The 25,547-nt window shown below is 37.7% G+C and overlaps 1 protein-coding gene and 1 non-coding gene across 2 annotated transcripts in view; one reads left to right on the top strand and one right to left on the bottom strand.

Annotated features, from left to right (window-relative positions):
* The window catches only part of CBL (Cbl proto-oncogene), an 80,590-nt gene that overhangs the window by 47,115 nt on the left and 7,928 nt on the right, over positions 1-25,547 (bottom strand). Inside the window, exon 2 of the mRNA XM_052652621.1 lies at positions 13,343-13,590. Coding sequence (XP_052508581.1) covers positions 13,343-13,590 — 248 coding nt within the window. The remainder of the gene's footprint in view (positions 1-13,342; positions 13,591-25,547) is intronic.
* TRNAG-CCC (transfer RNA glycine (anticodon CCC)) lies at positions 14,524-14,596 on the top strand. The gene has a single exon. It is a non-coding gene; the product is annotated as a tRNA-Gly (tRNA).

Genomic DNA, 25,547 nt, shown 5'->3' with positions numbered 1-25,547 from the left:
TGAAGGTGTATTTCTGGGCTCTCTGTTTTATTCCATTTGTCTATATGTCTATCCCTATGCCAGTACCACATCATTTTGATTACTGTAGCTTTGTACTAAAAGTTTTGAAATCAAGAAACGTGAATCTTCCACCTTTGTCCTTTTTCTAAATTGTTTTGGCTTTTTTAAGTTCCTTAAGATTCTTAATGAATTTTAGGATTAGCCTGTCAATTTTTACCAAAATGGCAGCTGGAATTTTAACAGGAATTGCACAGGACCTTTACATCAATGTGGGTAGTACTACCATCTTAGCAATACTGACTCATTCCTAATCTATGAACATGACATGTCTATTTATTTGGGTCTTCTTTAATTTCTTTCAGCAGCATTTTTTTTGTTTTCAGTGTATAAATCTTTCACCTCTTTGGTTAAATTTATTCCTAAGTACTTTACTCTTTCTGATACTATTATATGAAATTGTTTTTTCTTAGTTTCATCTTTGGATTGTTCATTGCTACTGTGTAGAAAGAATATAATTCAGTTTTGTGTTTGATCTTGAATCCTGTAACTTTGCAGATATCATTTATTGATTCTGGTAGTAGTGGTTTTTTTTTTTAATGGATTCCTTAAGATTTTCTACAAACAAGATCATGTAACGAGCAAACAGAGATAGTGTTACCTCTTCCTTTTCCATGTGGGTGCTTTTAATTTCTTTTATTTTGCCTAATCACTCTGGCTAGAACTTCATATGCTGAACAGAAATCATGTTGAATAGAAGCAGTGAAACCAGACGTCCTTGTCTTATTTCTCGTTTGAAAAAAAAAAATTATTTATTTGGCTGTGCCAGGTCTTAATTGTGGTATGTGGGATCTAGTCCCCTGACCGGGGATTGAACTTGGGCCCCCTGCATTGGGAACATGGAGTCTTAGCCACTGGACCACCAGGGAAATCCCTTCTGATGTCAGTGGAAAGCTTTCGGTCTTTCACCACTGAGTATAATGTTAGCTGTGGGATTTTCACATATGGCATAGAACACCATTTTTGCTTCAAAGAATGACTAATAGATAAAGTATGGTTACTCAGACTCAGCTATTTAGCAGTTTCTCCAAAATAAGCAAAGTGACTTGTCACTTCAAGGAAAACAAGTGATTGCCCATCCTCCACTATGAGCTTAACAGCTTCCAAATTAAACTTTTCTAATGATGTTTAACTAATGAATGTGATTATACAGTCATGTGTCAACACTTGGAAAATCTACATAACCTAGTGAACCAATATTTTCCAAGTGATTAAGGGATGACGCTATAAAACCATGCACGGGTAAAAGATTCATTCCAAATGCAAGACAGACCAATGAATTTTGATGTAACCAAGTACAAAATGTTGTCTGAGGCAGTTTAAGAGGTTTGTGAAAATGGAAAGATACTTATTTTTTAAAATATTTCCCAAGGAGTTCCCTTAGGAACTAGTGGTCAGTTTCCTTGGTTGCCTACTGGTTAGAATTCCAGGCTTTCACTGCTATGGCACAGGTTCAGTACCTGCTCAGGGCACTAAGATCCCACGAGCCACGTGATGTGGCCAAAAAAGGGGAAAAAAAAATTTTTTTTCTATTAAAATGTTTTCAGGTTTAAAAAACTATTTTATGTTAATATGTAATGGGCTTATTATTAAATGTTATTTTAAATATTTTCATTTTCTTGGTTTTAATAGTGAATATGATAAATATTGATAGATATATAATCCACATACATGAAAGTTCTCTGAGGTCTTCTTTGAGGAAGAAACTATATCAATTAACAACAGCTCTATACGACAATGCAGATATTTATTTTTAACAGTACTTTAGGCACTAATATTCAGCCAAACACCTACATTAGAATTTCTTAAGATCTTATTATCAATATTAACAATTAACCACAGTAATTTATGATTAACTGGTCTGTAAGTGCTGTCATATTATAGTTGCACAGGATGGTGTTAAGAACTAAATGTGACTCTTCACCTTCATTAAACTTCACCCTGTCCATTTGAGCCCAGTTCTCTAGCCTCTCGAGCTGAGAACTTGGGACTCTGACTAGGTTCACTGAACTCAACTGAACCTACCAATCATGTTACTACAAGAAATAGGAAGTTCAGGATTGTCCTTGTAAATCCAAGTTGTCACCTAAGAAGTATCACATCTTTTTCTTCTTTCAAAAAATAATTTGGTTGATTATATATTAGTTGGAGAAAATTGAGAAAAGATATAAATAGAAAGAAAACTAAAATTACCTCTAATTCCAATACCTAGAAATAACTACTGTTGATATTTTGGTATCATTCCTTCCATGTTTTTTCTATATTTCTTAAATACATTTTACAAAAATGTGATCTTATTAGTTACAGATATAATTCTGTAGCCTCTTTTCCTTTATAAAAATATTATAGTCATCATGTTGTACATTATATCCATAGGACTTATTCACCTTATAATTAGAAATATGTACCTTTTGACACTTTTACTATTTCTTTAATATACTGCCTATCAAAAATCTTTATTGACAGAAACTTTTATGTCTACATAGCACACCTTATCTTCTCTTGTGTATGTAATTTATCTTATGTTGGACATTTAGGTTGTCTCCAGTTCTTCCCTTTTATATACAGCATCTAAATGAATAGCTTTGTAACTGCATTTTAACCCAAATTGCGTCTCTGTTCTTTCTGATAAATCACCCTCCAGAAAGGCTAAACCAGTTTCATTCTACCACAACCAGGTATGAGTACTCACATTCCTGTACCCCCTCCTTTGAAACATTAGTTATAAGTAGATTTTCCTTTTTTTGTCTTTTGCCAATTTTACAGGCCAAAAGGAAATTTTTTACGACTAACAAATTGATAGAAGGGCTTCCCTCGTAGCTCAGGCAGCAAAGAATCTGCCTGCAATCCACTTCTTTCATGGATTACTTATTTCCTTTGCTAGTTTTGTATTTAGAGAGAATTTGAGGAGGGGAAGGAAGGATATTTCTTTTTTTTTTTTTTTTTAACTGAAGTATAGTTTATTTACAATGTTGTATTAATTTCTGCCATATAGCAAAGAGATTCAGTTATACATATATATACATTCTTTTTTATATTCTCTTCCATTACAGTTTATCACAGGATATTAAATATATTAAATATAGTTCCCCATGCTACATAGTAGGACCTTGCTATTTATCCATTCTATATATGCTAGTTTGCATCTGCTGACTCCCAAATCTCACCCACCTCCCTTCCTTCAGCAACCACAAGTATGTTCTCTATACCTGTGAGTGTCTGTTTCGTAGATAAATTCACTTGCATCATATTTTAGATTCTACATATAAGTGATATCATACAGTATTTGTCTTTATCTGACTGACTTCACTTAACATGATAAGCTCTAGGTCCATCCGTGTTGCTGCAAATGGCATCATTTCATCCTTCTTTTATGGCCAAGTGCTATTCCATGATGTGTATGTACATCTGTGTGTGTGTGTATTCCACATCTTCTTTATCCATTTATCTGTTCAAAGATATTCAGGTTGTTTCTATGTCTTGGCTATTGTGAACAGTGCTGTTATGAACATAGTGGTGCATATATTTTTTTGAATTATTGTTTTCTCTGGATAAATACCCAGGAATAGAATTGCTGGATCATACGGCAATTCTATTTTTAGTTGCCTTTTTTTTTTTTTGAGGAATATCCATACTATTTTCCACAGTGGCTGCACCAATTTACAGTTCTACCAACAGCATAGCAGGGTTCCATTTTAGAGAGAATTCTTTTGTTTTTGATTTTTACTGTATTGGCTATTTTAATCTATTCTCTACTTTCTTCCTTAGTTGTGCCCCTTCTTAAGTCTCCTTTGATGATTTCTCTCCCCAACCAGATGTCCTGACTTTAAATACTATTCTGAATATTACCAAAATTCTCTCTCTATTCCAGATCTCTCCTTCTAAACTCCAAACTCTAATATACGCAATTGCCTCCTTGATGTATCACCTTAGATGGCTCATGAAAATATTTCAAACTTAAAGTTGCCCAAAATGGAACTCTTAATTTCCCTTACTCTCAACTTACTTTTCCCATCTCTACTCTGAATTCTCCATTTTAGTAAATGCTGCCACCAGTTGGCAGAGTTAATGACCACAAACCTACAAAGCATCCTTGATTCTTCCCTGCCCATTCTTCTCACCATTCCCTTGTCCAATCCATTAGCAATTCTTATTGAGTCTAGCTCCACTTATTTTCCTTCCTTTCAACTTTCTCATCCTTAATCTAAGTTATCTCATCTGGTCTATAGCAGTAGCCTTTTAACCTATTCCCTCTACTTTCATCACTGCTACCTCCACAAGCCTAATCTATTTCCGACACAACAGCTAATACTAGCACTGTAAAATAAAAATCAGATCATGACTGTCCCTTGTTATTTATACCTTTCCATGGCTTCCCATTACATCATCCACGTGCTCAAACCAGAAACCTAATCCAATGCATTTACAAGTCATGTTATGCAAGCTTTAAAACACCTCAAGTTCTGCCCAAACTCCTCAACACAGATCTAAGACACCATTATCTACCAATAGGATTTGCCATACTTGTTGACACCTATTTTCAGGCTACTAGGGAAAAACTACAGCAGTAACAAATTCTGCCATTTCTTTGTGAATCACCACTCTTCCACTGGAGGATAACCCGGAAACCAAACGAATACTGGTTCAGTGGTTATATTTTTGAAGCAAATGTAAAGAGACAGAACATAAGGTTATAATTTTGTTGTTCAACCATTAAGTCATGTACTACTCTTCGCAATAAGCATCGTGAGAAAAGGGACTATCTTCTGTTTATTGCTCTATCAGTGCTCCTAGAGCAGTGTCTACCACAGAGAAAATACTCCTTACTATTTTTTCTTTAATGAATGGTTAGCACATAAGCTTTTATCTATTTCTGAATTCTTCCTGGCTGAATATAACAAAACCAAATTTTGATAATTTCAGCTTTCTCTAAAAAGATAATATACATGCAACAGAAAAGTTTAATCTAACTTCCAAAATGAATACAATAAGACAATGACAATACTGTATGATAATTTTTAAATTAACTGCACCATATAATCCCACTCAGCTTCTACTATAACATCCTGCACACTAAGGAAAACAGGTGCAAAAACCAGAATTAAAGATAAAAGGCAAGAAAGCAGCTTATGGTTTTCACTTAATTCATTTTCTACAAAGTCTAAGAAGAATGAGGGCAAATTTGTCTTCAGAGAAGTTAATTCATCTAATATCCTCTCTAAAATAAAAACAGGAAGTAACTGTATTGTATACTGAGATACTTATGTACACTCTTCTACAGAATATTTAAGGGATAAGCTCCTTAACATCCAGTCAGGGAGCAAATTCCCTCATGTACATGGTTTGAGGGAACAGATATGTTCCCCAAGACATAGCAGGCTTGTTTAGAAGTGACACTTTGTCCATGTTTGATTAATCATAGAACTAAGATTTTCTTTTAGAGTTGATTGGTCCATAGATAATCAATTGGTCTATACCAAGCCTAAAACAAAAGGGGGATCAAGACACAGATGCTCTGCTATGGTGGAAACCTGTAAGATGTAAATCTTGGGTTTAGCAGAGGCCAGCTGTTGCTCAATCACTGAATTGTGTCTCATTCTTTGTGACCCCATGGACTGTAGCGTGCCAGGCTTTCTGTCCATGGGATTTCCCAGGCAAGAATACTGGAGTGGGTTGTCATTTTCTTCTCCAGGGGACCTCCCAGCCCAGGGATCAAACCCACATCTCCTGCATCGGCAGTGGATTCTTTTACCACTGAGTCACCGGGGAAGCCTCTGGCAGAGACCAGATTTCCCCACAATTCAGATATTAATCTGCATTGAGAGAATGCAGGTGGTGTCCTGGCAGGATTCTCAACCCTGATTTCAGTTACTCCTTGGGCTTGCCTGCATTCTTGTCCTTAACACAACTCAAGATACTTTTTCTAGAATTTCAAGAGTCCAGAAATTTTCCTTTCCCAAGAAGAAAAACCAGGAGCAAATCATAAAAGGCCTATAACATTTTTTTGTGATTAAAAAAACAAATTAAAGAAATAGAAACTTTCTCAACCTGATAAAGGGCATCTATGAAAATCCCACAGTTAACATCATACCCAGTGATGAAAGGCTGAAAGCTTTCCTCCTAATATCAGGAACAAGACAAGGATGTCTGTTCTCACTACTTCTATTCAGCATAATTTCTATCCAACACATGAGGTTCTAGCTAAAGTGATTCGGCAAGAAAAAGAAATTAAAAACATCCCCATGGAAAAGGAAGAGGTAAACCACCTCTATTTGCACATGACATGATCTTGTTTGTAGAAAATCCTAAAGAATCCATTAAAAAAAAAAAACCTACTACTACCAGAACCAATAAATTATTTCTGCAAAGTTACAGGATTCAAAATCAAACACAAAACTTCACAAAACTGAACCATATTCTTTCTACACAGCAGCAACGAACAATCCAAAGATGAAACTAAGAAAAAACAATTTCATATAATAGCATCTGAAAGAGTAAAGTACTTAGGAATAAATTTAACCAAAGAGGTAAATGATTTGTACATTGAAAACAAAATGCTGCTGAAAGAAATTAAAGACCCCAAAATAAATGGGAAGTCATCCCACATTCATAGATTGCGAAGACTTAGTATTGTTGGGATAGCAGTAATTCCTGCACTGATCTAAAGGTCCTGTGCAATTTCTATTAAAATTCCAGCTACCCTTTTGGTAGAAATTGGCAGGCTAATCCTAAAATTCATAAGAATCTCAAGGGACTTCAAAAAGCCAAAACAATTTAGAAAAAGGATGAAGCTGGAAGATTTACACTTTCTGATTTTAAAACTTTACTACAAAGTTACAGTCATTAAGATGATGTGGTACTGGCATAAAGATATATATACAGAAAGCTAAAGTCAGTTGCTCAGTTGTGTTTGACTCTTCGCAACCCCACAGACTGGAGCCCACCAGGCTCCTTTACCCATGGAATTCTCCAGGCAAGAATATTGGAGTTGGTTGGCATGCCCTTCTCCAGGGGATCTTCCCAACCCAGGGACTGAACCCAGGTCTCCTATATTGCAGACAGATTCTTTACTGTCTGAGCCACCAGGGAAAGCATAAGGATAGACATATAGACCAATGAAATAAAATAGAGAGCCCAGAAATACAACTTCACACACATGGTCAATTAACTTTCAACACGGATGCCAACTTCATTCAGTGAGAAAAGCACAGTCTTTTCAACAAATAGTGCTGGAAAACTGGATGACCACAATCAAAAGAATTAAGTTGGACCCTTACCTTACACCATAAACAAAAATTAACACAAAATGATCATAACTGTAATCTTCATGATCTTGGATTAGGTACTGGTTTCTTTGCTATGAAGCTTCCCTGGTGGCTCAGACAGTAAAGAATCTGCCTGCAATGCAGGAGATCTGGGTTTGATCCCTACATTAGGAAGACCCCCTGGAGAAGGGAATGGCAATCCACTCCAGTATTCTTACCTGAAGAGTTCCATGAACAGAGGTACAGTCCATGGGGTCACAAAGAGTCGGGACACAACTGGGCAACTAACACTGTCACTTTCGCTGTTAGCTATGAAATCAAAAGCGCAGGAACCAAAGAAAGAAATTACTGCACTTCATCAAAATTAAAAACTTTCATGCTTCAGGGACATCCCTGGTGGTCCAATGGCTAAGACTCTGCACTCCCAATCCAGGGGGCCCAGGTTCGATCCCCGGTCAGAGTACTAGATCCCACACGCCACAGCTAAGAGCCTGTGTGCGGCAACTAAGACCCGGTGCAACCGAATAAATAAATAAAACACTTCTCTGCTTCAAATGACACTATCAAGAAAGAGAGAAGACGACCCACAGAAGGGGAATAAAGTTTTATAAATCATGTATCTGATAAGAATCTGGGCTTCCCTGAGAGCTCAACTGGTAAAGAATTTGCCTGCAATGCAGGAGACCTCAGTTTGATTCCTGGGTCAGGAAGCTCCCCTGGAGAAGGGAAAGGCTACCCGCTCCAGTATTCTTGGGCTTCTCTTGCGGCTCAGCTGGTAAAGAATCTGCCTGCAATGTGGGAGACCTGGGTTCAATCCCTGAGTTGGGAAGATCCCCTAAAGAAGGGAAAGGCTACCAAATTATACTACCAACAAAGTGAAAAGATGATTCACAGAATAGGAATAAAGTTTTACAAATCATATATCTGATAAGAATCTAGTATCCAGAATATGTAAAGAACTCTTACAACTCAACAATAAAAAGACAAGTTGTTGTTCAGTCCTTAAGCCGTGTCTGACTCTTTGCAATCCCACTGACTGCAGCACACCAGGCTCCCCTATCCTCCACTATCTCCCAGAGTTTGCTCAAATTCATGTGCACTGAGTCAGTGATGCTAGCTAACCATCTCATCCTCTGATGCCCCCTTCTTCTTTTGCCTTCAATCTTTCCCAGCATCAGGGTCTTTTCCAAACAGTAAGCTCTTTGCATCAGGTGGCCAAAGTACTGGAGATTCAGCATCAGTCCTTCCAATGAATATTCAGGGTTGATTTCCTTTAGGATTGACTAGTTTGATCTCCCTGCTGTTCAAGGGACTCTCGAGAGTTTTCTCCAGCAACACAGTTCGAAAGCATCAATTCTTCGGCACTAAGCCTTCTTTATGATCCAACTCTCATATCATTACCTGACTACTGGAAAAACTATAGCTTTGACTAGACGGACCCTTGGAGAAAGCAATGGCAACCCACTCCACTACTCTTATCTGGGAAATCTCATGGACGGAGGAGCCTGGTAGGCTACAGCCTGGTAGGCTAAAGAGTCGGACACTACTGAGCAACTTCACTTTCACTTTTCACTTCATGCACTGGAGAAGGAAATGGCAACCCACTCCAGTATGCTTGCCTGGAGAATCCCTGGGACAGGAGCCTGGTGGGCCGCCATCACGGGGTCGCACAGAGTCGGACACGACTGACGTGACTTAGCAGCAGCAGCAGTAAATGGACCTTTGTCGGCAAAGTGATGTCTGCTTTTTAATATTCTGTCTAGGTTTGTCATAGCGTTCCTTCCAAGGACCAAGTGTCTTTTAATTTCATGGCTACAGTCACCATCTGCAGTGATTTTAAAGCCCAAGAAATAAAATCTGTCACTGCTTCCACTTTTTCCCCTTCTACATGACATGAAGTGATAGAACCGGATGCCAAGTAACCCAGGTCAAAAAAACAAGCAGAGGATTCAAATAAACATTTTTCCAGAGAACATACACAAGCAGAGAATAAACATATAAAAAGAATGCTCATTTTATTACTTATTAGGAAAACGAAAATCAAAACAATTGAGTATCTACTTCATACCCTGTAAGATGGCTATAACAAAAAAAATAAAAGTATTGGTGAGAAGTTGGAACCCTTATACATTGCTTGGGGAATGTAAAATGGTGCAGCTGCAGTGGAAAACAATTTGGTGGTTCCTCAAAATGTTAAATACAGAATTACCATATGACTCAGCAATTCCACTCCTAGATATATATCCAACAGAACTGAAAACATATAGTCTCGCAAAAAATTGCACATAAATGTTCACAGTAGCATTATTAGTAATAAAAGCATCCAAATGTCTGTAATCAAAATGTCAATACAATATCAATAAAATATAATTACAATACAATATAAATACCCTGGTAGCACAGTGGAAAAGAATCCGCCTACCAATGCAGGAGACACAGAAAACACGGGTTTGATCCCCAGGTCAGGAAGACCCTTGGGGAAGAAAATGGCAACCCACTCCAGTAACCTTGCCTAGGAAATCCCACGGACAGAGGTGCCTGGTGGACTATGGCCCATGGAGTCATACAGAGTTGGACATGACTTAGCGCGCACACACACACACACACACAAATACAATATAAATATAATTTTGCCATAAAAAGGAATGAAGTAATGATCTATGCTATAAGATGGATGAATGGGAAAACATGCTAAGTCAAAGACGCTAGACAAAAAAGGCCATATGTAAATGAAATGTCTATTACAGGCAATCCACAGAGACAGAAAGTAAATATTACTGGTCATCAAGGGCTGGGGAGAAGCAGGAGAAGGGAATGGGGAGTGACTGCTAATGAAAATGAGGCTGCTTTCTGGGGAGATAAAAATGTTCTGGAATTAAGTGGTAGTGACGGTTGCACAACTTTGTGAACACACTAAAAACTACTAAATTATATACTTTAAAAGGGTGAATTTTATGGTATATGAATTCTATCTCAATTTTTAAAATTGCATAGGAAAAAAGCCTCCTAACAACCAAAATACAGATCACAAAGATCATAAAGCCATATATTTTCCTTTACTTAAAAAAACTGTATTCTCACCTCAAATTTATTTATTCCCACTTTATATATAATTTGTACAAGCCTGGTTGTATGGGCAAAGCCTATAGTGGATTAAAAGCTTTATATTAGGGGAAATGAAATTGATACCAACAGACATATTGACAGTAAGATTTTTTAAAAAAGGCAAAAGAACTTACAAGCATCTTGTGAAGCCATGTAGTAAGAGCAAACTGGTTTATGCGTTTCACGGCATGTATGTGTGCCTGCTAGGTCGCTTCAGTCATGTCTGACTCTTTGTACCCCTACGAACTATAGCCCGCCAGGCTCCTCTGTCCATGGGATTCTCCAGGCAAGAATATTGGAGTGGGTTGCCATGCCCTTATCCAGGGGATCTTCCCCATCTAGGGATCGAACACTTGTTTCCTCTATCTCCTTCACTAGCAGGTGAGTTCTTTATCACTAGCACCATTTGGGAAGTCCCATTAGGTTACGCTTACTAATAACAAACAGCCTGACACAACAATCTATGTTTATAGTAATAAAAGTAATGAAGATGATTAATATAATAAGAGCTAACCCACTCATTATTTTCCATATGCCAATCACTGTTTTAAGTATCAAACATTTACTTATCAAATTCCCAACAAGAAAATTCACTGTTCTAAGTACCAACATTTACTTATCAAATTCCCCACAAGAAAAGTTATATTATCTCATTTTACAGATGAGGAAACCAAGGAATCACACTGCTGCTGCTAAGTCACCTCAGTCGTGTCCAACTCTGTGCGACCCCATAGACGGCAGCCTACCAGGCTCCCCCGTCCGAGATTCTCCAGGCAAGAACACTGGAGTGGGTTGCCATTTCCTTCTCCAATGCATGAAAGTGAAAAGTGAAAGTGAAGTCGCTCACTAAGTAAGCGGAAAAGTTAAATTCAAACTAAGGCAGTTGGCTTCAGAGTTAATCCTCTTCTTAACCAGTAGACTGTCCTGCCTCTCAGTGATGAACTATCAGTCATAAAAATTAAAAAAAAATAAAATGTCAATGTTCAGTGTGCTCCAAAAAGATTGAAAAATCTACAAATTTTGTTTCATCATTTTAAAAAAGCTGCAGTCCATGAGGTCACAAAGAGTTGCACATGACTTAGCAACTGAACAACAATTCAAAAAATAAATAAATAAAACCTTTTCTATAGCAGCATGTTATCAACAGGAGAAATTCTAGAGGTCAAAAAACAGCTCTTTACAATCTGACTCCAACCTGTATTTCCAGCTTATCTATCTCCCCTAGTTCTAGCCAAACCAGACTGCTCACGTTCTTTAAACAGAGCCTGCATTTTCACGCCACTGTGTTAAAGGCCTTTGCTTCACTTCTCTGCCTAGAAAATTCCTTCAGAAGATCCTTCAAAATCTAGCTCAAATAATACTTTCTCTGTGCCACATTCCCTGATGCCACTAGGCAAAACTGTTCACACAGCATTTTGTATATATTTTTATTAAAGCACTTATCACATCAGAATTAAATGCTTAACTCTTCTTTTCACCTCCTAGAATTAGAACCGAGTACACTGTGGATGATAAATAAAATTATTCTTAAGTTACAGTACTTAATAAAGTCCAAAATTACTTTTAATTTAGCAATACAAAATGACTGATTAGTTAATGTCTAAGTAGTCATGGTTTTAACAAAAGCCATAAAATTTAAATAATTTGAGTAGACAAAGGTCATTTTCATATAAATTAGATGTTATAAAAGTTCCTACAAATAGAATTCAGTCACCAGAAATCTTCTTAAGAAGAAAATTCTAATACTCTGGACCAAACCTGAGTCATTTGTCACAGTAAAGTTAACATGAGTAATGATGTGGGTAAAATTTTAAGTGAGAGATGAAAGTTCCCAGAATCTAAGCCAACAGAATCAAAGGCTACAAGGATACCATTTAGTAAATTACTCCTTGGCACACCGACTGAATGCCCTCAGAAATTATTGTCCCTCCCAATTCAAGTCACTCCTCAAGAGTAAGTTACTCCCCAAAAAGTTCTAACAGAATTTATATCTTATTACTTGTTCCAGGTAAGTTAATATTTAATTCCGATTGGACAAAACACAACTATACGATACATGCAATCAATCTATTTCTCTCCCCATACGTAATTTACAACAACCAAGCCAATAACATACGGAACCGCCAATACAGTTTTTAGCATATAACAACTACAGAAGAATATTTAATGGTTCCTCAAATATTTATTGCATTAACTGCATTTTGCCAATTCTATTTGAAAAGTATTCTACTCTTCTCTATTTAAAAATCTACTTTACCTATAAAGGAAATGTCATTTCACTTAGGTTTAGTTTTTTTTAAAGTTATCCAAACTACTAGCTAATTTTTTTCTATTATCCCCAACTTATAACTTTACTTAATATGCTACCAGCTCAGGCAAATGAGGCAAATGAGGCTCAGGCAATGGAGCTTGTGGTAAAGAACACAGCTTCCAATGCAGGAGACGTATGTAAGAGACACGGGTTTGATCCCTAGATGGGGGAAGATCCCCTGGAGAAGAGCATGGCAACCCATTCCAGTATTCTTGCCTGGAGAATCCCATGGACAGAGGAGCCTGGCGGGCCACAGTTCATGGTCCAAATCTGACCCCTTACTATTTACTGTCAACTCCAACTACTTTCTTTCAAACTCTCACCTATCCACAATCTTCCGGATCTCTAAAAAACCGCCTGTCTCCAGCTCATCTTCCTGACTGTAAGTCACTCACTTTTCAGAGGTAAATAAATGATCAGAGCTAGGGATGGATCACTACCCTCCAAGGCAACCTTTAACACAAAACACAGCTTTAAGTCAAAATGTAATCTTTGCGTTCTATTTCTGTTGACATTAAATTAAAACCAACTCAACTATTTCTATGTGTTACCCATTCGGGCAGTCACAGACCTGAATAAATATTTGTGTAGTATTCTCCATTACCTAGGCTGAGAATTCTCCTCATACATTCTTTCTTTCCCCTCCTTGAAGAGGCTTATGGTCTGCTTAGTTTTCTTCATCAAATTCTCCATGAACACCCTAAAATACTCATTTTCTCCAAGTGTCTCCATCTTCCCCTCATATCTTGACAAGATAGTGCGGAGATGCTGGTAGGTATCTGGCAGCAGGTCTAAGATATAAGGTGGGCTATTCTTTAGCGCCAGCTTTGGGTTCTGACACAACCGCACCACCTGCAACAAATGGAAAAGAAGGACTATTACTTGGAGGATCTTACGGGCAACTTCCTTTTTTAAATTTAAAAAAGTTATAAAATATGTGCTCTTTTGCAAAAATACGAAAAATGCACAAGAATATAATGATCCATAACACCCCCCCAATCACTTTTAGCAGTCCCCCGAAAGGGTGGGTTCTTTAAACTGTATTTAACAGTTCAGATAACACACAGAAGACTACACAATTGGGGTGGGGGAGACACCCACACACATGCCTAAAAAATGCTAGACGAAGTACAGCAAGTTTCTTTGAAATGCATGGCTCATCCCACAACAGAACAAAGAAATTTTCCAGGGGCACAAATAAAGAACATGGCTGCCCTGGGAGGAAAACCTTGGAAATGTAGGAGCCTAGAGCTTTGACGACCACTGGGGGACAGGAGCACAGACTCTTGGACCCAGCAGAGTTGAAACCAACTCTTTCAAGACACCATTTCTTCCCATTTAAATGCAAGACTCTCAGAATGTTTGCCTGGTAATTTATTTTACCTTCTTTTAAACTTTTTTGAGTTCTTAGCTTTAAGTAGGTCTCTTTTAAAAAACATATAGTCAGATTTTTTTAATCCAATGTAACAATCTTTGTCTTTTTGACTGGTGACTTTAGTATATTTTATATTTGTTATAATGGTTAATAATCTGCATTCATTCTTATTCTTACTTAGCACTTTACATTTACACAGATTTTTCTGTGTCTGAAAAAAACATAAATTAGCGGAACAATAACGTCTATTTCAGTAAAGAAATAGACCCACACATATATAGACCCTTGACTTATCACAATGGAGTGACGATCTTTCCAAAAACAGTAGTGGTACAATCACACAGGAAAAAAAGAAAGTCAAACTAAACCCTCACCTTATACTATATAATAAACAAAACAAATCAAGGACTTCCCTGGTGGTCCAGTGGTTAAGACTCTGTACTCCCAATGTAGGGGACACAGGTTTGATCCCTGGCCAGGGAACTAAGATCCCATGTGCTATACAGCATGGCCAAAAATTAAGATGAATAAAATAAAAAGAATCCACTCTTCAAAAAAAGGACAAAACAAAACCAAAAACCTAGATGGGTTCTAGACCCAAATGTGAAAGGCAGCTTTAGAAGATAGGAAAACTATCTTTCATTACCTCATGATGGAGAAAAAATTCTGAAACAGGACCATAAATACACTAGCAATAAAGGAAAATATTAAACTCTACTATACTCTAAAAGAATTTCTAGATACCATGAAAGAGTGAAAACACATGTACAGAAACAGAGAAGATATTTATAATATGTACATATTAAGACATATATATATTCAGAATATATAAAGAGCATCTACAAATCAGTAAGGCAGATACAACCTAATACAAAATGAACAAAAGACTTGAACAAGAACACAACAAAAGAAGATATCCAAATAACCACTAAACATATGAAATGGTCCTTGATCTTATTAATCATTTTAATTTCATTAAAATGAAAATCATACGCTCACAACTACCACTACACACACGAAACTGGAATGCTAAATCACTGGAAAGGAGCAAGGACCTTCAAATACTACTGGTGGGAATCTAAGCTAATAAAACCACCCTGAAAAACAGTTCAGCACTATATTGTCAGGCTAAAAGATTCATATGCTCTACCAACCTGCAGATCTCCACCTGGAAAGGTATACTAGGATACACATACAAAAATATTTAACAACTAACAACTACCAACAACCCAAATGTCCATCAGCAGTAGAGTGGATAAACTGTAGTATATTTATTAGCAATATTACACTACGACATTGGAGAAGGAGATAGCAACCCACTCCAGTATTCTTGCCTGGACAAGGACAGAAGAGCCTGGCAGGCTACAGTCCATGGTGTCGCAAGAATTGGACACGACTTAGTGACTACACCACCACCACCATACTACCACATGGATGCTCCTCTCAAAACAGATCTAGAGAAACCAGAAAACAAAATATACTTAACACCATTATCATATATGACTACACTACTGTTACAAAGATATCCCATTAAATTGTTGAGATATGCATACATGGGTGGTAAAAATATAAGTAACAGAAAAAAATAAAATTTATCTTATTTGCAGCTGATATAACTGTCCATGATTAAAATAAAGGAGAACTGACAAACCATTAGAAACAAACAGTCTAACAGGTTACTGGATTCAAAAATAACCTGGATTCAAAACCAATAAACCAAAACAGCATTCATAAATATTTTATAAATAAGTTTAAAACATGATTTTAATTGTTGTCATTTTAAATGGCTTAAATAAAATTTTAAGGCTCCTAGGAATACATCTAACAATTTGCAAGACTTTTATGAAGAAAATTATTAAACTTTACTGAAGAAGGTAAAAACAGAAATTAAGGAACAATTGTATCATGTTTAAGGAAATGTCACTTCTCCCCCAAGTTAGTATATAAATGCAGGGCACTTCCTATCAAAACCCCAAAGAGCTTTTTCGCAGAACTTAACAAGTTGATCCCAAACTCACATGGAATAAAAAGAAATGAAAACCAGTCAAGCCTATTTTGAAGTAGGAGGTATTTACCCAATGGGCTATCAAGACTCTTTCATATCTTACAATTAAAATAATGTGATATCAGCCAAAGACAGATAAATGACCAAATGAATAAGAAGAGAGACCAAACAGAGACACACACGTACAGAAATTCAGTATCAGAAGCGGCATTACAAATAAGACCAAGAGGAGTTCCCTGGTGATCCAGTGGTTAGGACTCTGCACTTCTACTTCTGGGGCGGGTCCTCTCCCTGGTCAGGGAACTAAGATCCTGCATGCCCTGAGGCATGGCGAAAAAAACAGCAAACCCACAAATCAATTAAAGAGAAAAACTACTGGAAAACTGGTTATCCATATGGAAAAAACATATCCCTTACACATTGCATAAGAAGTAAATTTCCGGTGAATTAAAGATTTTGTGCAGAGAAAAAGCTTTCAAGATTTTCGGAAAAAAATTTGGAAAATATTTGTTGAACTTTATGATCTCAAAGGGGAAGTATTACTTAAGACACTAAAACAAATCATAACCATAAACAAAACAAAAGACAACCCACAGAATGGGAGAAAATGTTCTCAAACAAAGCAACTGACAAGGGATTAATCTCCAAAATATACAAACCAGCTCATTCAGTTCAATTTCAAAAAACAAACAACCTAATCAAAAAATAAGAGGAAGATCTCAATAGACACATCTTCAAAGGAGACATACAAATGGCCAAACACATGAAAAGATGCTCAACATCATTAATTAGTAGAAAAATGCAAATCAAAACTACAGTTAGGGGTCACCTTACATCGGTCAGACTGCTCTGCTGTTAAGACGCGTCAGTCGTGTCCAACTCTGTGCGACCCCAGGGATGACAGCCCACCAGGTTCCCCTGTCCCTGGGATTTTCCAAGAACACTGGGGTGGGTTGCCATTTCCTTCTCCAATGCATGAAGGTGAAAAGTGAAAGTGAAGTCGCTCAGTCGTGTCCCACTCTTCGAGACCCCATGGACTATAGCCTACCAGGCTCCTCCGTCCACGGGATTTCCTAGCCATCATCAAAAAGTCTACAAATAGGGGGCTAGTGGTTTGGATTCTGGGCTTTCAACTGCATGGCCTGGGTTCAATCCCTGATCAGGGAACTGAGATCCTGCAAGCCGAGATGTGCACCAAAAAAAAAAAAGGATTCTTACATTTAAGGCATGATTTTGTTGTGCAGAATGTAACTGGCTTCCTTTTAATCCATCCTGACAATCTTTGGTTTTAACTAATTTGACCTGTTTACACTTCAATTATGAAACTTATTATTGCAGGTCAAATACTGCCAATTTCATATGGTTCACTTAATAAGTTCTGACAGTATAGTAAGTAATAAAATAATTTACTGTTTCCAATGTGTCTCTCTTCTTTCACATTCCTTTACCTTCCCTTTCTAGCCGTCATTTAGTTTACACGTTTACTGTCCCATTTTTCACCATTAGCTTGTCAAATATATATTCTTCTGCTACTCTTTAAATGAACACCTTTAAATGAAGACCTTAGTAATTATAAAATGCACTCTGATTCATGAAAACTTGTATCAAGTAGTACTTTTACACTTCCCAGACAATGCAAGGGACGTGGAGCACTAACTCCATTTACTCTTTTCAAGTCATGTGCTATTACTATCATACATTTGACTCCCAAATAGCATATCAAGTTCAGAAGTCATTACTATTTATTATTTTATACAGACAACATTCATTCATATTTACCCACATAACCACCCTTCATCCTCTTCATTGCATCTCAAATCATTTTCCTTCAGCCTCAAGAACACCCTCTGCCCTTCAGGGTATAGGCTATGGGCTGTAAATTCTCCTCAGCTACAGGCATACCTCGGAGATACCACCATTTCCAGAGCAAACCACTGCAATGAAGGGAGTACTGCTATAAAGCAACTCACACACAATTTTTGGTTCCCCAGTGCACATAAGCTATCCTTATATTATACTGCAGTCTATTAAGTGTCCAATAGTAATGTGTCTTTTAAAATAATATACATACCTTAATTTTAAAATATTACTAAAAGATTGCTAATCTTCAACTGACAACACAGAGCTGCCACAAGCCTTCAATTTATAAACATGTATCATCTGTCAGGCGCAATGAAATGAGGCATGCCTTCTGGATGCCACTGCTCCTGCTGGAAAGGCTTGCTGTCGGTCTCACTGCTGCACCTTTGACTGTAAAACGTCTTTTATCCTGTGGTCGCTTGTAAGATTTCTCTTTTCTTCGGGCTTTACTGAGAATGTGCCTCAGTGCAGTTTACTCTGGATTTTTCCTGGTGTTGAGAACACTTTATGACTTCACTTTCACCAGTTTTGGAAAATTCTCAACCAATTTTCCATCAGATACAGCTTCTGCCTCATTCCCTTTATTCTCTTTCTCAATTTCAAGTACTTGTCCATGAGAACTTTACTCAGTATTCCATACGTCTCTCACACTCTCCATCCTTTTGTCTCTCAATGCTTCAGTCTAGATTTTTTTCTGACTTATCTTCCACTTCACTAGTTTTTCCTTCAGCTTTATGCTGTTAAACCCAACCACTGAGTTCTTTAACAATCAGTTCTTCTGTTTTTCAGTTCTAGAATTTCTATTTCATTATGTACCATTTCAGATCTCTGACAAAATTATCAATTTTACTTTCAATTCTTCTAAGACATTTATCATAGATATAAACCCATGACTGACAGCTCAAATATCTGTATCCCTTGTATGTTTCTATTATCAATCTTTCCTGTTCATTGTAGTTTACCTTTTCATAAGCCTTCCTAATTTTTATTGAGGACTGAACAGTGTATATAAAAAATTATAGAGATAATCTGAGGCTATGGATGATATTATCCAGAAAGGATTTGCTTTTGCTTCTAGCAAACAGATTAGCTAGGGACATGAGGAATTCCAGGTCGTCTTAATCTAACCCAAAATTGAGATTAAAAAGCTGGGTTTCAGTCTTCAGTTCCCTGTAAAGACAGAAGTGAATAACTCCTATAATTCAGGCCCTCAGGGACTCAACCCCCAAATCCAGAGTGTTTCCCTCCACCGTGGCAGGCCCTAATTCCAGTTTTTTGTCCTCCATGACATGAGCATTTTGAAAATTCTATTTGGCCTCTTCACCTATTGCTTTCAGAATCAACAATGACCTCATGGGCAAGGCAGCCTCAAAAATCAGCCTTACCTTTCAGAGCCTTCCTTATCTTCCAGATCCTGGCCTCTAATTCCTCATTGCCTTTATAGCTCTTTGACCTCTTCTAGCTTCTCTAGTTGCCAGCAGCATTATTTGGTTCCAAACAACCTAGTCTAACATTGGTAGAAGAAGAAATCTGACTTCCAATGCTTTAATTCATATTTTAAAATGCCTATTTTCTTGTGTCACCGAAAGCTTATATAAACTTTTTAAAGACATCTAAATGATTGTACTCTATGGACATACTGCATCTTAAACCATCCCCTCCACTTTAACATTAATATTGTTTTTAAGTCTTCGCTATTACAAATATGACTGTGATGAACAACTATGGAATCACTAGGTCCATCTAGAACAATTGCAAAATTCCAATTTAGTTGCTAGTTGTTCTTCAAATGATGTAAGAGCATACGAAAATTTTTAAACTAAATGTTTTATCCTCTGTACATCATTTCCTGTACTCTTGAAACAGAGCCCTATATAAGCCTAGCAAATAAAGACAAGCTGAATCAACAAAAATATCTGATTTATGAATATTTTAATAGTGTTTTAGGAAGCGGCTCATCCTATTAAGGGTTTCAAGCCAAAAGGGAACAACACAGCCAAGAAACAGGACTCTACCTCAGAAGATAATATACTTGAAATGCAACAGAGTTATGAACTCATACTAATTTTTAAAAAGTAGTCTTTGATTTATAAGTATTACATTCCAAAATCTCATTTGTAAGGCAGGTATTTATGACTGAGAATATACATTTATAATAAAAATTAAAATGGTAGGTTCTTAAATTGGTGCACGGAAGGAGTTAGGGGAGAGTGACATTGAGACTAAGAGACCAAGACTGAAGGTTTTATCTTCAGAGACTACGGAATGGGTTTCACATGGATAAAGAGCCAGAAGAGAAGATAAATTAAATGGGGTCTACAACTCAGCTAGGAACACTAAACACCTAATACCATAGAAAGAAGGGACACCTTCTTCCCCTAAAACAGGAAGAAAGGGAGTGAGGACAGGTTGAAACAGACACAAATATTTAAGAAGATTGCACCTGGTTTTGATTTTTCTCAATGCACCCATTCAACAAATATGTCAGGCACTGGGACATAGAAGTGAAAATACAATAATCCTGAATCTGAGTGGAATCAAGCAATAAACAACAAAAGGAAATCAATAAGAAAAATATCAGCTTCTTTGCAGATAATTAAAATAGAATAATAAGAAAATACTGAATGACACTGTAGCATAGTGAGTAGGGAAGGCTTCTCTAAGATGAACTTAGGCTCAGTTAAAATTGCAGGAAGGAGCCAGTCACGTAGAATCAGCAGAAGCGTAGGTCAAACAGAGAGAACAACCAATCCAACAGCCCTAGGGTGGGAACAGGTTTGGATCTGAGGAACAGAAAGGTCAGTGAGACTAACATGTAAAGAGCAAGGTAAAGAGGGTCATTAAGAGAGAGATGTGGAGCATCAGGGAATTAAAAAGGAGACAGTAAGAGAAAGCCTAAAATATGTGTTTATGTGTTGAATTGAAATGTTTTAATACAACAAGATTATACCAAATAGCCACATCAGAATGTCCTATTTCTGTCTTTTACTTTCAGTAAATTTCTTAACCTCTGAGCCTCAGTTTTTACCTGTAAGATAATAATACCCATCTCATAATAAGTGTTTATGAAGGGACTGCACAATTTCAAAAAAAAAAAAGCAGACATTTAAGGCTCATCCCCTCCCCATTTCCATACAATTTGACCAGGTTTATCTGCAGGTTACACAGGAATTATCTATTGAAGACAGGTTAGACCTCACATAACCTTTTGATAACTCCCAGAAACTGACCCCATTATTCCTACCATCCTGGCCATGCTGCAGATAGCCTTCCAAACGTGTATGGTCTCAGACTACTTCGTAACCAAAAGATAGAGAAAAGGCAGCAAGCCTCCCAAGAGTAGGGTGACCAACAACCTGCAAAAGCTACAGTATCCACTCCTTCAAAGATTCAAATCAAGCAGAGGTCCCTCCAAATTTACTGTATCCAAGGCCATACACCCCTAACCCATATATTCTCCCTGCTGCTGCTAAGTCACTTCAGTCGTGTCCGACTCTGTGTGACCCCATAGACAGCAGCCCACCAGGCTCCTCTGTCCCTGGGATTCTCCAGGCAAGAACACTGGAGTGGGTTGCCATTTCCTTCTCCAATGCATGAAAGTGAAAAGTGAAAGTGAAGTCGCTCAGTCATGCCCAACTTTTTGAGACCCCATGGACTGTAGCCTACCAGGCTCCTCTGTCCATGGGATTCTCCAGGCAAGAGTACTGGAGTGGGTTGCCATTGTCTTCTCCTATATTCTCCCTATTTCAAAGCAAATGTATTAAGAATTCAAGCTAAAATGGAGTATTTCCCTAACACCTCTGGGAAAAAGGTATACTTCCTTCCAATAACAAAACTAAACTAAAATTGTTCTGCCCAACCTATAGTAAGCAAACCATAAATGCTGTTAATGACAATGAACTGAAAAACCATATTACCCCTCACAACAAACAGATTTAAAATATCATGAGGTCTAAAATGTCTCCTAAACACTTGATTAGTTCACATTTTTGAACCACCACCATCCCGTGGTACATCCCATGAATGTTACCAGTCCCTCCTTAGAATGTGACCTCATAAAGATCGTTTGTAGATTAAATATCTGCTTTTCTCAAGATATTTCAAAGATAAATCATCACATGACCAGGAAAATCAGCACTCCACTGACAACTCTGAGTCTTTAACACTAACACAGACCATAAAGAAAGTATACAGGTTGAGTAACTTTTTTGATATTAAAATCTCCAGAAAAAAAAAAATTCCCTAAATATTTAGAGCCTCTAGGGGAAAAGTTTCCCAAAGCCTTTGTGAATAATTCAACTCAATAGTTAACAAACATCAAAAGCCAAAAGAACCTGCCTTTACTACTTAGGGATACAAGGTGGCTCAGACGTTAAAGGCGTCTGCCTACAATGTGGAAGACCTGGGTTTAATCCCTGGGTCAAGAAGATCCCCCTGGAGAAGGAAATGGCCACCCACTCCAGTACTCTTGCCTGGAAAATCCCATGGATAGACGGAGGAGGCTGGTAGGCTACAGTCCATGGGGTCGCAAAGGATTTTAAACACTTAGTTTTCATTAACCTCTAAAGTACAAATGAGCATTCTGAGCTTTAAAACTTCACCAAAAAAATTTCTGAAAGATATTTTCCTTGTCTATTCTCCATTTGACTAATTTTATTTTGCTTTACAAGTCCTGGAATAGCAAAAATGGCTTCCTTTTGTTTACTTCTGCCTGTACATTTACAGCATCACTCAGAACAATGTCAAAAAGAAACACACTCAGCTCCGGGAAACCAACAATATACTTGTACAGCTGCCATATACTCCATTCATAATAGCTTCCTCACTGGCCTAACACCTCCCTTTGCTTCTGCCAAGGGCTCAACAGTCAACAAAAAAAAAATTTGGAAAGTGCTATGATTACAATAAAGAGGAATAAATTATGGTTGGAAATTGCCTAATTCTATTCTGAACACAGAATCTTCTACAACACTAAGGAATTAAATTTATAGTTAGGCAGAAAACTATAAGCTTATAGTTTTAGTATAACTTATAGACTATGAATGATTAAGTATTTTTATCTCTGTAACCTTATCCATGGAAGCATTTTTCATTTCAAACTTTTTCGTATGATAAAAAGCATGATTAAAACAACCACTATGCTTCAAAAGCAAGTATTCAGTATGGTGAACTATACATAAAACACAGAAAATTTGATTACAGTTTTAAAGAATCAGTTGCTCAAGAGAACTGGAAGTACACCAGAAAGGACTAGGAGCCAAGAGACCTGGGTCCTAGTCTGGTGACTGACATTAACTGGCTATGTGACCTTGAGCAGGTTACTCATCTTTCTAGGACTCTCTCCTTCTACAAATTAAGTTAGATCAATTAATTTCTTAAAGTCTTCTTAAAGCTTCAAGTTTTAGAAACTAATCAACTTAGAAACTTAAAAGAGATTTTAAGTTTTACAAGTGTAACTACACAGTGAAGTATTTAAGTGAAAACAACTCCTGACTTTTTTCAAAGAGAAATCAGAAACCCATATTTTTTAAGAGAAACGTATCATCACTAGTAATAGCCCCAAGGAAAAAAAGGCTTTTACTCAAATTACTATTCTCCATTATTGATTTATCAAAACCCATCCAGGGACCTGAACTATAATCACTACCCAGTTCAGTTCAGTTCAGTTCAGTCGCTCAGTCGTGTCCGACTCATTGCAACCCCATGAATCACAGCATGCCAGGCCTCCCTGTCCATCACCAACTCCCGGAGTTCACCCAAACTCATGTCCATTGAGTCGGTGATGCCATCCAGCCATCTCATCCTCTGTCGTCCCCTTCTCCTCCTGCCCCCAAGCCCTCCCAGCATTACAGTCTTTTCCAATGAGTCAACTCTTTGCATGAGGTGGCCAAAGTATTGGAGTTTCAGCTTTAGCATCAGTCCTTCCAAAGAACACCCAGGACTGATCTCCTTCAGAATGGACTGGTTGGATCTCCTTGCAGTCCAAGGGACTCACAAGAGTCTTCTCCAACACCACAGTTCAAAAGCATCAATTCTTTGGCACTCAGCTTTCTTCACAGTCCAATTTTCACATCCATACACGACCACTGGAAAAACCATAGCCTTGGCTAGATGGACCTTTGTTGGCAAAGTAATGTCTCTGCTTTTGAATATGCTATCTAGGTTGGTCATAAGTTTCCTTCCAAGGAGTAAGAGTCTTTTAATTTCATGGCTGCAATCACCATCTGCAGTGATTTTGGAGCCCCCTAAAAATAAAGTCTGCCACTGTTTCCACTGTTTCCCCATTTATTTGCCATGAAGTGATGGGACCAGATGCCATGATCTTAGTTTTCTGAGTGTTGAGCTTTAAGCCTCAAGAGGCTTTTTAGTTCCTCTTCACTTTCTGCCCAACACTTCTCAAATCTATTTCTGCTTTATTGACTATGCCAAAGCCTTTGACTGTGTGGATCACAATAAACTGTGGAAAATTCTGAAAGAGATGGGAATAGCAAACCACCTGACCTGCCTCTTGAGAAACCTGTATGCAGGTCAGGCAGCAACAGTTAGAACTGGACATGGAACAACAGACTGGTTCCAAATAGGAAAAGGAGTACGTCAAGGCTGTATATTGTCACCCTGCTTATTTAACTTAATGTGCAGAGTACATCATGCAAAATGCTCAGTTAGATGAAGCACAAGCTGCAATCAAGATTGCTGGGAGAAATATCAATAACCCAGATATGCAGATGACACCACCCTTATGGCAGAAAGTGAAGAAGAACTAAAAAGCCTCTTGATGACAGTGAAAGAGGAGAGTGAAAAAGGTGGCTTGAAGCTCAACACTCAGAAAACTAAGATCATGGCATCTGGTCCCATCACTTCATGGCAAATAAATGGGGAAACAGTGGAAACAGTGGCAGACTTTATTTTTAGGGGCTCCAAAATCACTGCAGATGGTGACTGTAGCCATGAAATTAAGACACTTACTCCTTGGAAGGAAACTTATGACCAACCTAGACAGCATATTCAAAAGCAGAGATACTACTTTGCCAACAAAGGTCTGTCTAGTCAAGGCTATGGTTTTTCCAATGGTCATGTATGGATGTGAAAGTTGGACTGTGAAGAAAGCTGAGTGCCAAAGAATTGATGCTTTTGAACTGTGGTGTTGGAGAAGACTCTTGAGAGTCCCTTGGACTGCAAGGAGATCCAACCAGTCCATCTTAAAGGAGACCAGTCCTGGGTGTTCATTGGAAGGACTGATGCTAAGGCTAAAACTCCAATACTTTGGCCACCTCATACGAAGAGCTGACTCATTGGAAAAGACCCTGATGCTGGGAGGGATTGGGGGTAGGAGGAGAAGGGGACGACAGAGGATGGGATGGCTGGATGGCATCACTGACTCAATGCACATGAGTTTGGGTGAACTCCGGGAGTTGGTGATGGACAGGGAGGCCTGGAATGCTGCGATTCATGGGGTCTCAAAGAGTCGAACAAGATTGAGCGACTGAACTGAACTTCTCAAATACCACCCAACACTATTTATTAAAAACACTCTGCCACTTACAACTAATTACCAATCTCATTATTTTC

Source organism: Budorcas taxicolor, chromosome 15 (genome assembly GCF_023091745.1).
Source record: "Budorcas taxicolor isolate Tak-1 chromosome 15, Takin1.1, whole genome shotgun sequence".
Classification (NCBI taxonomy): Eukaryota; Metazoa; Chordata; class Mammalia; order Artiodactyla; family Bovidae; genus Budorcas; species Budorcas taxicolor.
Note: the sequence above shows the minus strand (reverse complement) of the source record. Positions and strands in the feature narration are given on the sequence as shown.